At 42.6% G+C, this 12,819-nt stretch overlaps 1 protein-coding gene across 1 annotated transcript in view; it reads left to right on the top strand.

The window, feature by feature from the left end:
• The first annotated feature begins 4,712 nt into the window (after positions 1-4,712).
• LOC117519738 (GDNF family receptor alpha-4-like) overlaps positions 4,713-12,819 on the top strand; it is a 244,007-nt gene continuing 235,900 nt past the window's right edge. Inside the window, exon 1 of the mRNA XM_034180984.1 lies at positions 4,713-5,067. Within this exon, the coding sequence (XP_034036875.1) occupies positions 4,713-5,067 (355 nt within the window). The remainder of the gene's footprint in view (positions 5,068-12,819) is intronic.

The following is a 12,819-nucleotide window of genomic DNA, read 5'->3' as shown; positions in this document are numbered from 1 at the left end:
TTGTTCTGTCTGAGTTATTTTCATTAGTTACTTCATCCAAACCATCAACATGTTTATTAGACCCCATTCCTACCAGGCTGCTCAAGGAAGCCCTACCATTATTTAATGCTTCGATCTTAAATATGATCAATCTATCTTTGTTAGTTGGCTATGTACCACAGGCTTTTAAGGTGGCAGTAATTAAACCATTACTTAAAAAGCCATCACTTGACCCAGCTATCTTAGCTAATTATAGGCCAATCTCCAACCTTCCTTTTCTCTCAAAAATTCTTGAAAGGGTAGTTGTAAAACAGCTAACTGATCATCTGCAGAGGAATGGTCTATTTGAAGAGTTTCAGTCAGGTTTTAGAATTCATCATAGTACAGAAACAGCATTAGTGAAGGTTACAAATGATCTTCTTATGGCCTCGGACAGTGGACTCATCTCTGTGCTTGTTCTGTTAGACCTCAGTGCTGCTTTTGATACTGTTGACCATAAAATTTTATTACAGAGATTAGAGCATGCCATAGGTATTAAAGGCACTGCGCTGCGGTGGTTTGAATCATATTTGTCTAATAGATTACAATTTGTTCATGTAAATGGGGAATCTTCTTCACAGACTAAAGTTAATTATGGAGTTCCACAAGGTTCTGTGCTAGGACCAATTTTATTCACTTTATATATGCTTCCCTTAGGCAGTATTATTAGACGGTATTGCTTAAATTTTCATTGTTACGCAGATGATACCCAGCTTTATCTATCCATGAAGCCAGAGGACACACACCAATTAGCTAAACTGCAGGATTGTCTTACAGACATAAAGACATGGATGACCTCTAATTTCCTGCTTTTAAACTCAGATAAAACTGAAGTTATTGTACTTGGCCCCACAAATCTTAGAAACATGGTGTCTAACCAGATCCTTACTCTGGATGGCATTACCCTGACCTCTAGTAATACTGTGAGAAATCTTGGAGTCATTTTTGATCAGGATATGTCATTCAAAGCGCATATTAAACAAATATGTAGGACTGCTTTTTTGCATTTACGCAATATCTCTAAAATCAGAAAGGTCTTGTCTCAGAGTGATGCTGAAAAACTAATTCATGCATTTATTTCCTCTAGGCTGGACTATTGTAATTCATTATTATCAGGTTGTCCTAAAAGTTCCCTAAAAAGCCTTCAGTTAATTCAAAATGCTGCAGCTAGAGTGCTGACGGGGACTAGAAGGAGAGAGCATATCTCACCCATATTGGCCTCTCTTCATTGGCTTCCTGTTAATTCTAGAATAGAATTTAAAATTCTTCTTCTTACTTATAAGGTTTTGAATAATCAGGTCCCATCTTATCTTAGGGACCTCGTAGTACCATATCACCCCAATAGAGCGCTTCGCTCTCAGACTGCAGGCTTACTTGTAGTTCCTAGGGTTTGTAAGAGTAGAATGGGAGGCAGAGCCTTCAGCTTTCAGGCTCCTCTCCTGTGGAACCAGCTCCCAATTCAGATCAGGGAGACAGACACCCTCTCTACTTTTAAGATTAGGCTTAAAACTTTCCTTTTTGCTAAAGCTTATAGTTAGGGCTGGATCAGGTGACCCTGAACCATCCCTTAGTTATGCTGCTATAGACTTAGACTGCTGGGGGGTTCCCATGATGCACTGTTTCTTTCTCTTTTTGCTCTGTATGCACCACTCTGCATTTAATCATTAGTGATCGATCTCTGCTCCCCTCCACAGCATGTCTTTTTCCTGGTTCTCTCCCTCAGCCCCAACCAGTCCCAGCAGAAGACTGCCCCTCCCTGAGCCTGGTTCTGCTGGAGGTTTCTTCCTGTTAAAAGGGAGTTTTTCCTTCCCACTGTAGCCAAGTGCTTGCTCACAGGGGGTCGTTTTGACCGTTGGGGTTTTACATCATTATTGTATGGCCTTGCCTTACAATATAAAGCGCCTTGGGGCAACTGTTTGTTGTGATTTGGCGCTATATAAAAAAAAAATTGATTGATTGATTGATAGTCTCTGCAACTCAGAGCGTGCACAGCTTATGAGGGGTTGTCAAACACTTCCTTTTATATGATCATAGAAGGAAAGCACTTCTGGAAGCGACCAAACAGGCCCGGCAGCTTCCAGCCATTCTGCTCTGCAGCAGGCTGGCACACATCTGCCGTGCTCGTGCATGAGTGGCCTGGACATGTCCTGCCCGGCCACAGACGAGCTGCACAAACTGGATTTATTATTTATTCATTTATTTATGTTTCTGAGGACAGAAGTGGAAATTAAGTGTAATGCAGCTGGCTGTCGGCTACCAGTCGTGCACGCACGGACTGCGTACTGGACGTCACCTGAGCAAGGAAGAAGGACTAACCCAGGACTCCACCTTTATTTATTTATTTTTTTTTCATTAAGTTTAAGGCTCAGATCCTGCATGAACACTGCGCTGAACATCACCTGTGCTGGGTTGAAGACTACACCAGGGCTACGGCTTTATTTTTTTATTCTATTTTTGTCAGAGGATCACAGAGCGCGCGTGCGCAACCAACAGCACTTCAAACAAATCCTGGTGCTCGACCGGTCATTTGCATGAGGAGAGGACAGTCACCAACTACTGACGTGCACCAGCTGCTGGACATCATTCCACAAGTCTGTGAGTGGCTTTCCATGTGTTTTTTGTTGTTTCTTAATTATTATTTATTTGGATTTTATAGTAAGTCCCTTCGGCTGCTCCCTTGTTTGCACTCGGGGTCGCCACAGCAAATCCAAGGTCGATCTGCATGTTGAATTGGCACAGGTTTTACGCCGGATGCCCTTCCTGACAACTCCACATTACATGGAGAAATGTGGCAGGGGTGGGATTTGAACCCGGAGCCTTCTGAACTGAAACCAAGCGCATTAACCACTTGGCCACCACCCCTGCTATTTATTTAGATTTTATAATTTATTTAATTTTATTATTATTTCAGTGCTTTTTCTGCCTACAGTCGGAGGAGTTTCACAGCCTCTGTCACATAATAAGTGTAATAGTCCACATCTGTCCTGAGCACTCTGTGCACAAAAGTGTCTTCATCTCAGCCACGTTAGCGACACTCGGCATCCATGAGAGTGCCACGTGTTATTCACGCACAAATCTGTGCACCAAAAAGTCTGTGCCAGTGCCACTTAACTTTTGCGTGTGTGCCGCATACCATGTCAGTGTCTCTCGCGCGGTATGTGTGCGGACTGATTCAGATTTGTGGCCATATTTTCACTGCCACTCTGGACAGCATTCAGCGGACAGTCAGCAGCCACATCTGCATGTGTAGGGAGGACCAAATCAGTGACATTCCACATGACAAAGTTATTAAATTTTTGCCTATTTTTGTACAACTTTGTGTCTCTGCCTACTCTCTACCAGTCGTGCCTCAGTCAGATACTAGCCTAAGACTGGCAGCACCAGGACCCTAAAGACTTGGATCTTTGTTCTTCTGCAAAGATGTCTTCATCACCAAACACCACTGATCAACAACCTCATGACACCACAAGCTCTTCCCAGGTGTCTGTCAAAGACAGAGGACCCAGAGACATGAACGTCACTGCTGAGATAAGTGAAGAGCTCCACAAGTTCAACTCTTTCACCACATACAGATACTCTTCTGATGACAGGGTCCAAGAAGTACTTAAAAGCCTGAAACCTAGTCTTCATCCAGGACAGTTGCAAACCCAGACACTCTGATTCCTCACTCAGCTTTTCAAGTGCTGCTATCAGAGCATCTACTGATTCCACAAAGATCACAGTATCTTCAAGTCAAGATCTGTAAACTTTTCCTCTTCAACAAAAGCACCCAAGTCACTGGTTTTCACAACTCAGTCCGCCTACTCTGTGCAAGCAATGAACCATGTAGGAGCCAGAACACACCCCTGGACATCTGTCCTGAATCTGAAAATACAGTAAATCCAAATAGAATTGTAGATTAGATTAGAGTCAACTTTATTGTTATTGTGCAGAGAGAGTACAGGTCCAGGTCCAATGAAATGCAGTTGACATGTAACCAGAATGTAATGCTGGCAAAAAAGAAATACATGATGAATGATACATTTAAGGGGCGGCACGGTGGCTTATATAGTGTAGAGCAGATGGCACTCTGTCCAAAGAAAAGACACTTGTTCTACATCATGTCAGTCCCGTCCACTCATCCTTGGCTGGGGAAGTAACCTGTGTCAGACTGATGTCCCCTCCGAAGCCACTCTTACTTGCTTCATGCTATGGAGTCTGGAGATAAGTATGTTCTCCAGCAGGCCTCAGGGCCTACATGGGATGATTTAGCCATTTGTGTTTGAAAAACCCTATTTACCTTTCATTACTGTTTTCTGTGTGGTACTTTGAGCAGGTAGTGACAAGGTTCCCGTGAGGATCATTTGTGATACTGGCACATTATATGCCTTTATTTAGTCATCCAAATTTTCATTTTCAGGAGAAATGTACCATTGATTCACTATTATTGGAAGTAATGGATTTGTGTATCATCTCTGCACCGTTACACATGATCCACCTCTGATTTTTTAGCAACGTCCCTTCATATGGTTTGAGTTTGAGTATCGTGCATTTGGGTCTTTGTATTTGACCAAAATGCTACAGATACCATTTTGTGCTTTGATAAATGCCATAAGAACCATTTCTGCTACTGCATTCACGACAATTTAGTCTCCGATACCCACCGGCAGCAATGAGCCTCAGGGCCTGTGTATGACTTACTTCTTCTTCTCACCATGCTTGTATTTCTACAGTTCCTGCCTAAATATGTGTCCCTTCATCTCTTTTGTTCTTTCTCAGGCGTGCTGCCCTCCTCAGCTTTCAGCTTCCCTGCCTCGCACACTGACTGTGTCGAAGCCCATCGTGAGTGTTCCACCGACCTTCAGTGTGAAGCCCTGTACAGGGGCCTGGAACTATGTGCGGCCGACGCTGCGGTGTCTCCTCTGGGGGAGCAGGCAGCGGCCGAGTGCCTGGAGAGACAGGATGCTCTGCTGGCCAAACACCACACTCTGCTCACTTGCAAGTGCCAGCGTGGCTTTCGCAGAGAAGAGCATTGCCTGCGCATATACTGGAGCGTGCGACTCCTGCCAGGTCAGTCAAAGCTGGGAGGGGTACTGTTGTGGGAGGGGTTTCTAAAGCATCATCCATGACTCAAGAGAACTGCCCTGGGTTCTGATTGGCAATCACCACGACAGGTCACAGATCCATCCCCAGCTCCCAAACCAGCAGAAAGAAGAAACAAAAACAGAATAAAATATCTGTTCAGGATAATAGGCTGCTTGACTGGTGTCCACTTTGGGTGAAAACTAATGCATTTTTCTGGGAGACCTTCTTTTAGAATATGACAAAAAAGCCATTGTAAACATTGGCATGAATTCAATATGCTATGAATTCAATAAGTTCAGAACAATATTGTGTATAAACTGAGAAGTCTATTTTTATTGCTATACTACGTATAGCACGGGTAACAGAGAAGAATTGTAGCCATGTCAGTGTATAATTCATGTCACTTTACTTAAGGTGTATTAAGTTGCATTGCATTGTGTCTGTTGTCATCATTAATTTTCATAGAGCAATTTGTGACATTCATGCGACTCAAGTGAGTGATGATAAAAGGTGACAGCAGGTCATATCACGGCAATGCTGTGGGATATATAATGTTCTTAGTGTCTCTGCAGATGTTTCCCAGCTCTATTATATTTCATCCATTTAGCCCTTGGGGTTTTACGGCCTAACACCCCCTGCTTCTTGGGAGGCATATTGACAGTCCGCATGCTGTACACAGCAGGTACATTTTAAGTGAAAAAAATGCACAGCTTTACTTGCATGCAGTGCGCACTGGCCTGTTCAGATTCTAATTAAAGTCCACCCTCACCAGCCTGGAATATGTAGTAAGTAAAGTGTGATGCTGCTACCTGACCTGAGTACCATGTGAACTTTGAAAATAAGGGCTCCAGTGAGCAGGTTGTGATCTAATATACAGTTGTATGCAAATTTGGGAGCCCCTGATAATTTTCATGATTTTCCTTTATAAATCATTGGTTGTCCAGATCAGAAATTTTAGTTAAATATATCATATAGCAGACGGACACACTGATATTTGAGAAGTCAAATGAAATTTCTAGTATTTACAGAAAGTGTGCAATAATTATTTAAACAAAATTAGGCAGATGCATACAGTGCTGTGAAAAAGTGTTGGTCCCCTTGACCTTTTGCATGTTAGATTTTTATTAGGACATCAAAAAAACAAAACAAAAATTCTAGTAAAGTGGTCTCTAGGTCTTGGTTGGCCCGCTCTGCCTGTCTGTTGGTTTGAGGATGAAACCCAGATGACAGGCTGACCGAGGCCCCAAGAGCAGCACAGAAACATGTCCAGGGGGATGCCATGCAGCCCGACAACGTGGAGGACCAGAAGGTCGGCGGTCTCCTGTGCGGATGGTATCTTCAGCAGGGGCACGAAGTGGGCTGCCTTGGAGAAGCGATCCACAATTGTGAGGATGACTGTATTACCCTGGGATGGGGGAAGGCCGGTGACAAAGTCCATCCCGATGTGTGACCATGGGCGTCCAGGAATAGGTAGAGGTAGCAACAGCCCAGCTGGAGGTTGGAGTGATGTCTTCCCTCAGGCGCAAACCGAGCCGAGGGCCACCAGAAGCGGCAGCATTAGGAGGTCCAGAGTCCGGGTGACCCCGGGGTGGCAGGCCAACCGAGAGGAATGGCAGAACTGAAGGACTTGAGAACGGGCTTCAGGAGGAACAAACATTCGGTCGGGTGGACCACCCCCGGGGTCCGGATGGCGGGTGAGTGTACCTGGACAGCCAGCCGGCTCACCAGCAGGGGGAGCTGGCGTTTCAGAGGACAACTCGATGGAGCTTGGTCGATGCAGACCTGGTGTATGCCGAGGGGAGGGGCGAGCGGAAAAGTCCCAGCGGCGCTCTCTGATGCGGTTGTCTAACCGGATACTTAATAAAATAAACGCGTCCAGATCCCCGGGATCATCCCAGACGGCCAGTTTGTGCTTTATGGCTTCACTCAGGCTGTTTAGAAACGTGCTTCATAATGCGGTGTCGTTCCAGTCAGATTCAGCTGCCAGGATTCTGAAACCCATTGCGAACTCCATGACACTGCGCTGGCCTTGTCTTAACATAAACAGCTGTCGGGAGACGGAGTCCCTCCTGGAGGGATGATCAAACACCAGCCGGAGTTCTTTTGTGAAGGACTCCAGAGCGTGGTGGCCCAGGAGCGCGCATCTCCCCGGAGCAAATTCATTATATATTCTACTTTACTTTCAGTAGAGCAGTACTGAGAAGGACGCTGACTAAAAACCAATGAGCACTGCATAAGAAAAGCGGCGCACATCTCTACACATCCCAAATATGGTTCTGAATGACAAATGAACGGTTCTGGAGAAGTCGCAGCAACCAGAACGGAATGTGTGGAGGTGACGAGCTGAACCGGAGTGGCAGCGCACGGATCAGAAGTGTGTGTGACTGAGAGCTGTGTGAGCTGTGTGGAGAGGTTTGTTAGACGTGTGTCTGAATGTTTGACGTGATTTGTTAATGAGTTCACGTGTTCGGCGATGGAGTCCACCACTTGCTGCAGCTTTCCAAGGAACTCCCCGTGGATATTCAATGCTTGCTGCATCCGGTCTGCCCCCGCTGGGTCCATGATGTGGCCAGAAACTCCTGTTACGGTTCAGACGAGCATGGAGGACGAACCCAAAAGCAGGGAGCATAAAATGGATGTTAGAAAATGGATTTATTTTACAATGGATTAATATACAGAGGAAAATGATATGCAGGGGCTTAGTCTAGCCGAGTGGAGACGGGCCCGCACAGCGGTGGAACCAGGGTATCCGCAGTCCCGGCAACTTCGGTTCTGGTGTGGTGGGTTCAGAGCCGGGTGGCCACCACAAGCTGTTGACGAGGGTGGGGAAGAGACACAGATGGGTGAGTGCTGAGCCAGTCACTTCCAGAAGTGGTTCACACAGTCAATCAGTGATAAACTATCACAATTGGTCCAGATATGCAGGCAGTTAGACAGAATGATTCATTTCAGTTTCTTCTAGTAGTTCTTATCAGGAGAAGTTCACAGTTCAGTTCGTATGATTATTCCAGGCAGTGTTCAGTGAGCAGCAGCTCATATGAGCAAAAGGAGAGCAAACACTTAACTTGGCTGAGGTGGAGCGTGGGAGCTCCGTAACAGGCTGCACATGAGTCTTGGTAGCGAGCAGGTTGCTTCAGTGATAAGCTGTGGCTCTGTCAGGCCGGTGTGTGGAAACACCGAGAGAAAAGATATGCAAGCAAAGCAAAAATGACCAGTCTTACCATGGAAGGTTTTCAGAGTTTCTGGCGAAGATGGAAAGAGGAGCCGGAGTTCATATGCTGGAGCTGATTAGATGGGAATCAGGTGTGTCGATCAGCCTGCGGCACGCCACCTGTGCAGGAGAGGGAGAGAAGAGAAAGGAGAGAGGAGAGCAGCAGCACGTATCCATCCCCTGACTTGTCCGAAGAAAACTGTATGGTGATGGTTTACATGTGCTATACTAAAGGGGGCACTTACTTATTCACACCATCATTTTGGCTTTTAGATTTTTAATTAATTTATATCAAACTGTAGAGATTTACTTTCACTGTGAGTTTAAAGAGCATGATTTTGGAAATTCTAAGATACAAGGCGTGAATTTTTGTTATGTTTTTTGATGTCCTAATAAAAATCTAACATGTAAAGGGTCAAGGGGGCAAACACTTTTCACAGCACTGTAAATTTGGGCACCCTTGTCATTTTATTGATTTGAATACATTTAGCACTAATTATTGGAACACAAAATTGGGTTGATAAGCTCATTGACCCTTGACTTCCTTACACAGGTGAATCCAATCATGAGAAAGGGTATTTAAGGTGGCCATTTTCAAATGTTTCCCCTCTTTGCATCTCTCCCAATGAGTGGCAACATGGGAGCGTCTAAACAACAGTATACAAAAGTATACAAAAAGCTATCTCAGAGATTTCAGCTGTCAGTTTCCACTGTGAGGAACATAGTGAGGAAATGGAAGACCACAGGCACAGTACTAGTTAAGGCCTGAAGTGGCAGGCTAAGAAAAATCTCAGATAAGCTGAAGCGAAGGGTGGTGAAAACAGTCATAGTCAACCCACAGACCTGCTCCAAAGACCTGCAACATGTTCTTGCTGCAGATAGTGTCTCTGTGCATCATTCAACAACAACCCCAATTCCAATGAAGTTGGGACATTGTGTAAAATGTAAATGTCATGGAAAGTCGCGCGGAGGCTTCGCGTGTCACGACCGATTCGCTGATGAAGCGAGACAAAGGAACACCTCCATTTCGGAGTGTTAGACTTTCCATGACAAAATCTCTTGTTAAAAGTGAAATCTGCCGGAAAATGGCTGATGTCCAGGTCTTGTGATAAATAATAAAAAAAAATCTCCTTTAACAGTGGAATATCCGGATAAAATGCTGAAACCGACTTCTTCTGAAACTTCTCTGTTCTCTCACGACGTCCTGGATCAATAGAGCCTGAAATGTGGAGGTTTTCAGCTTGAAACAGGCTGACGACGGCGCCTGGGAGTGCTGCGCGATGTCTCGCTCTGTGGGAAGTCCTTAAAGCGACAGTATCACCTCAAAATCTCTCATCAGCCATTAAAATTTTCACCGAAAACCAGCTTAATTTTTCGAACCATGTCCACTTTGATGTGTCTCACAGGTTTAGAAAAAATTTTGATCATACAAAGCGCCAGTCTCTCAGCAACTTCTCAGACAAAGGAATTCCGACGAGGGGCTGGACGACTCCTCCCACAAGGAGTGCTCACAGGCGAATGACGTCACTGACAGGCGTGGAAAAACTCACGCATGCGCACGAGGGTTCAAGCATGTCTGACGTAAAAACATATGAATGAAATCCATATCATTTTTGAAAAAAATAAAAAGGACCTATACTTTATTGACAGCCCTCGTATATATATATATATATATATATATATATATATATATATATATATATATATATATATATCCATATGGTTTTTGCAAAAAATGAAAAGGTCGGATAATTTTCTAACAGACCTTGTATATATATATATATATATATATATATATATATATATATATATATATATGGACAACGTTAACGCGCTAACGTTGCGTTAATTATTGAGGTCATTATCGCCGACAATTTTGTTCCTCCCCTTAATGCTGCATTTTTTTTTTTTTTTTTTTGCCTTTTATGACTGTTGCTCGTTGCCTTTTGAAAGCGTCGGTCGGGGGCGAGCTTATGCTGCTGCTTCCTGCTGATAGCTGAGTTCACACAGAAAACGACACGAGGATCGAGAAAAGTACAGGCTATGCAATGCACAACAAAACAAAATGCAGAAAGACGCCGAACTTTTGAATGGACATTTTCGGTACAAAGTTCTACAGGATCAGGCCCGGATCCAGACCGGTTTGGACCGATGCAGCTGCATCGGTCAATTTATTTATTTTTTTTTACGCATCATTCGTCATCGGTAAAAAAAAAAAAAAAATCTTGAATAATCTCGAATAGCCGAACGTGTCCCCGCGGTGTACACAGCTTTTCGGTGGTTTTCATGTCAACCTATAGTCCGTAAATTATACGGATTTTTCCGAGTTTCAGAGTCATACGGACGTACAAATAAAGTCGGATATTCAGGATTTGGTCTGTAATAAACTATTTCTGCAGCGTGGCTCCACTTTGAAACCATGAACCATTGAAGCAATGCTTCGATCCAGTAGCTCGTTGGTTCTTTGATTCACTGCTCTTCAGAAACGGCACGCCGCTTCTTAACCCCTCGCAAAGCCATTAAAATATCGTCAGTCACTTTTGTGTGGATTAAAGTCACTAACTGGGCCTCTTGTCTTGTTGCTGTCAAGAAACGAGAATCGTCCTCCGTTCCGTTCACACAGCTCGAAACGCTGCGCGGCTGAGACAGAGTCCGGTCGGAATTAATAACTTCAAAATGAATCGCCGCTTTAAATAAATGACACCTCTTTCCAAATGTAATACAGACAAGAAACTACAATCGACTAAAATGTTTTTTTTTTCCTCCCAAAATGAAACGTGCTGTATTTTCTTTTCAAATTACATCCTGAAGTGAAGCACAGCAGCTGTAAGCTCAGCTCAGATATATGAAAACACATTCATGCCAGTGTCTGAAAGGAAATGCTTTTGACAAAAACTACAGATTTTGTTTATTCCTATTTATGTCCAGAGATCAAGGATTCACCATGTAGAGTTTATTATGTACAAAGTTTAAGGATCCAGTGACCAAATTCATATTTATTTACTTTAAGACTCAATAAAATGTTCAATTTCAATTCAATTTAAATCGGCTTATAAAGTGCCAAATCACAACAAAATCTAAATATACTAAAACAAATACATCACAATTGTACACATATCAAATTGTGGTATGTGTACAACTGTGACGTATTTGTTTTAGTACATTTAGTCATGGACATGAATATTGTTATTTTGATATGAAACAGGATAACAAATGACCTGCCAGTGGTTTTATATTTGATTTCATTAGTGTGTTTCAGTTGAAATTTACATTTTCAAATATATGCAGTGTTCATTTACATTTTCAAATAAAACAGTGCTTTTAAGCAGCTTTTGAATTCATTTTTGGGTTTCACATATACCATGCGATTAATCATGATTAATCACAGAAAGTCATTGAGTTAATGCAATTAAGATTTTTTATGTTTGCCCACCCCTAATATATATATATATATATATATATATATATATATATATATATATATATATATATATATATATATATATGTACTGTATGTATGTATGTACTGTATGTATTTGAGCACAGCATGCTGTTAATAGGCAGGTATTTTGACATTATCATAGTATACAAACTAGAAGCACTCAGAGAGTGCAAACCTCTACCATGGCCATGGGGTCACTGATGCCATAACATCTACACGCCGTGGAATCATTAAACCTAAAAAAGTCTAACAATGATGATTGCTAGTAAAAAAAAGTTTCAGCTGCTGTGACTGGATAGCATGTATCCTTCGCGCTTGGCATCACAGTTTATTGCAACTTGCACCTCTCCCAGAAGCTACTGTCATCTGAGCACTGATATTGATATTGCATGTGCTTATAGACAAAAACAAATGAGACAAAATTCAATTTATTATTCAACTAAACTGCAAAATATGTTTTTTAACATTTATGAAACACTTCTCTAAACAAATAACAGTAAATTCTGAAACAGAACTATTTTTTAAGTGTTGCATGTGCTACACAAGGCCATAGGGTCACTGACCCTAAAGAGATTCCCTCCTTGGCACAGTGATCTATTCAACAATTCAGTGTTACAACCAAAACTATGATACATACGCTTTTCTTTCCTTTATATTTGACATCCTTGACCATGAGAACACACCACTAGAAATCGGAATCACTTTCATGTCTTTATTAGTTCAAAAGTTATTGTATAAAAACGATTTTTCGGTAATGGCGGTTTTCTTCTGGATCTAGCTCCATAACATTTGAAGCTACATCAAATCTGATGACACCTTACTAAATCAATACAGATTCAGCTACAATTTGATGTTAGTTGTGCATCTCTAGCTTCATTAGTCACCTCACACTGACACATTTTCTATTTTCCCTATATTTTTGCATATTCTGGATCACCAGATCCGGTATCTGGATCCGATCATCACCAAACTTTGTTGTTTGATAGAACATTTGACTATGTTACACCCTAATTTTTTCAAGCCTTTCTGCCTTGTTTTTGTGGAGTTAAACTAGAATGTCAAAATTCCCCCTATCCCGCAATGG

This window comes from Thalassophryne amazonica, chromosome 11, assembly GCF_902500255.1.
Source record: "Thalassophryne amazonica chromosome 11, fThaAma1.1, whole genome shotgun sequence".
Taxonomy (NCBI): domain Eukaryota; kingdom Metazoa; phylum Chordata; class Actinopteri; order Batrachoidiformes; family Batrachoididae; genus Thalassophryne; species Thalassophryne amazonica.
The sequence above is the reverse complement of the archived record's forward strand: the minus strand, read 5'-3'. Positions and strand labels throughout refer to the sequence as shown.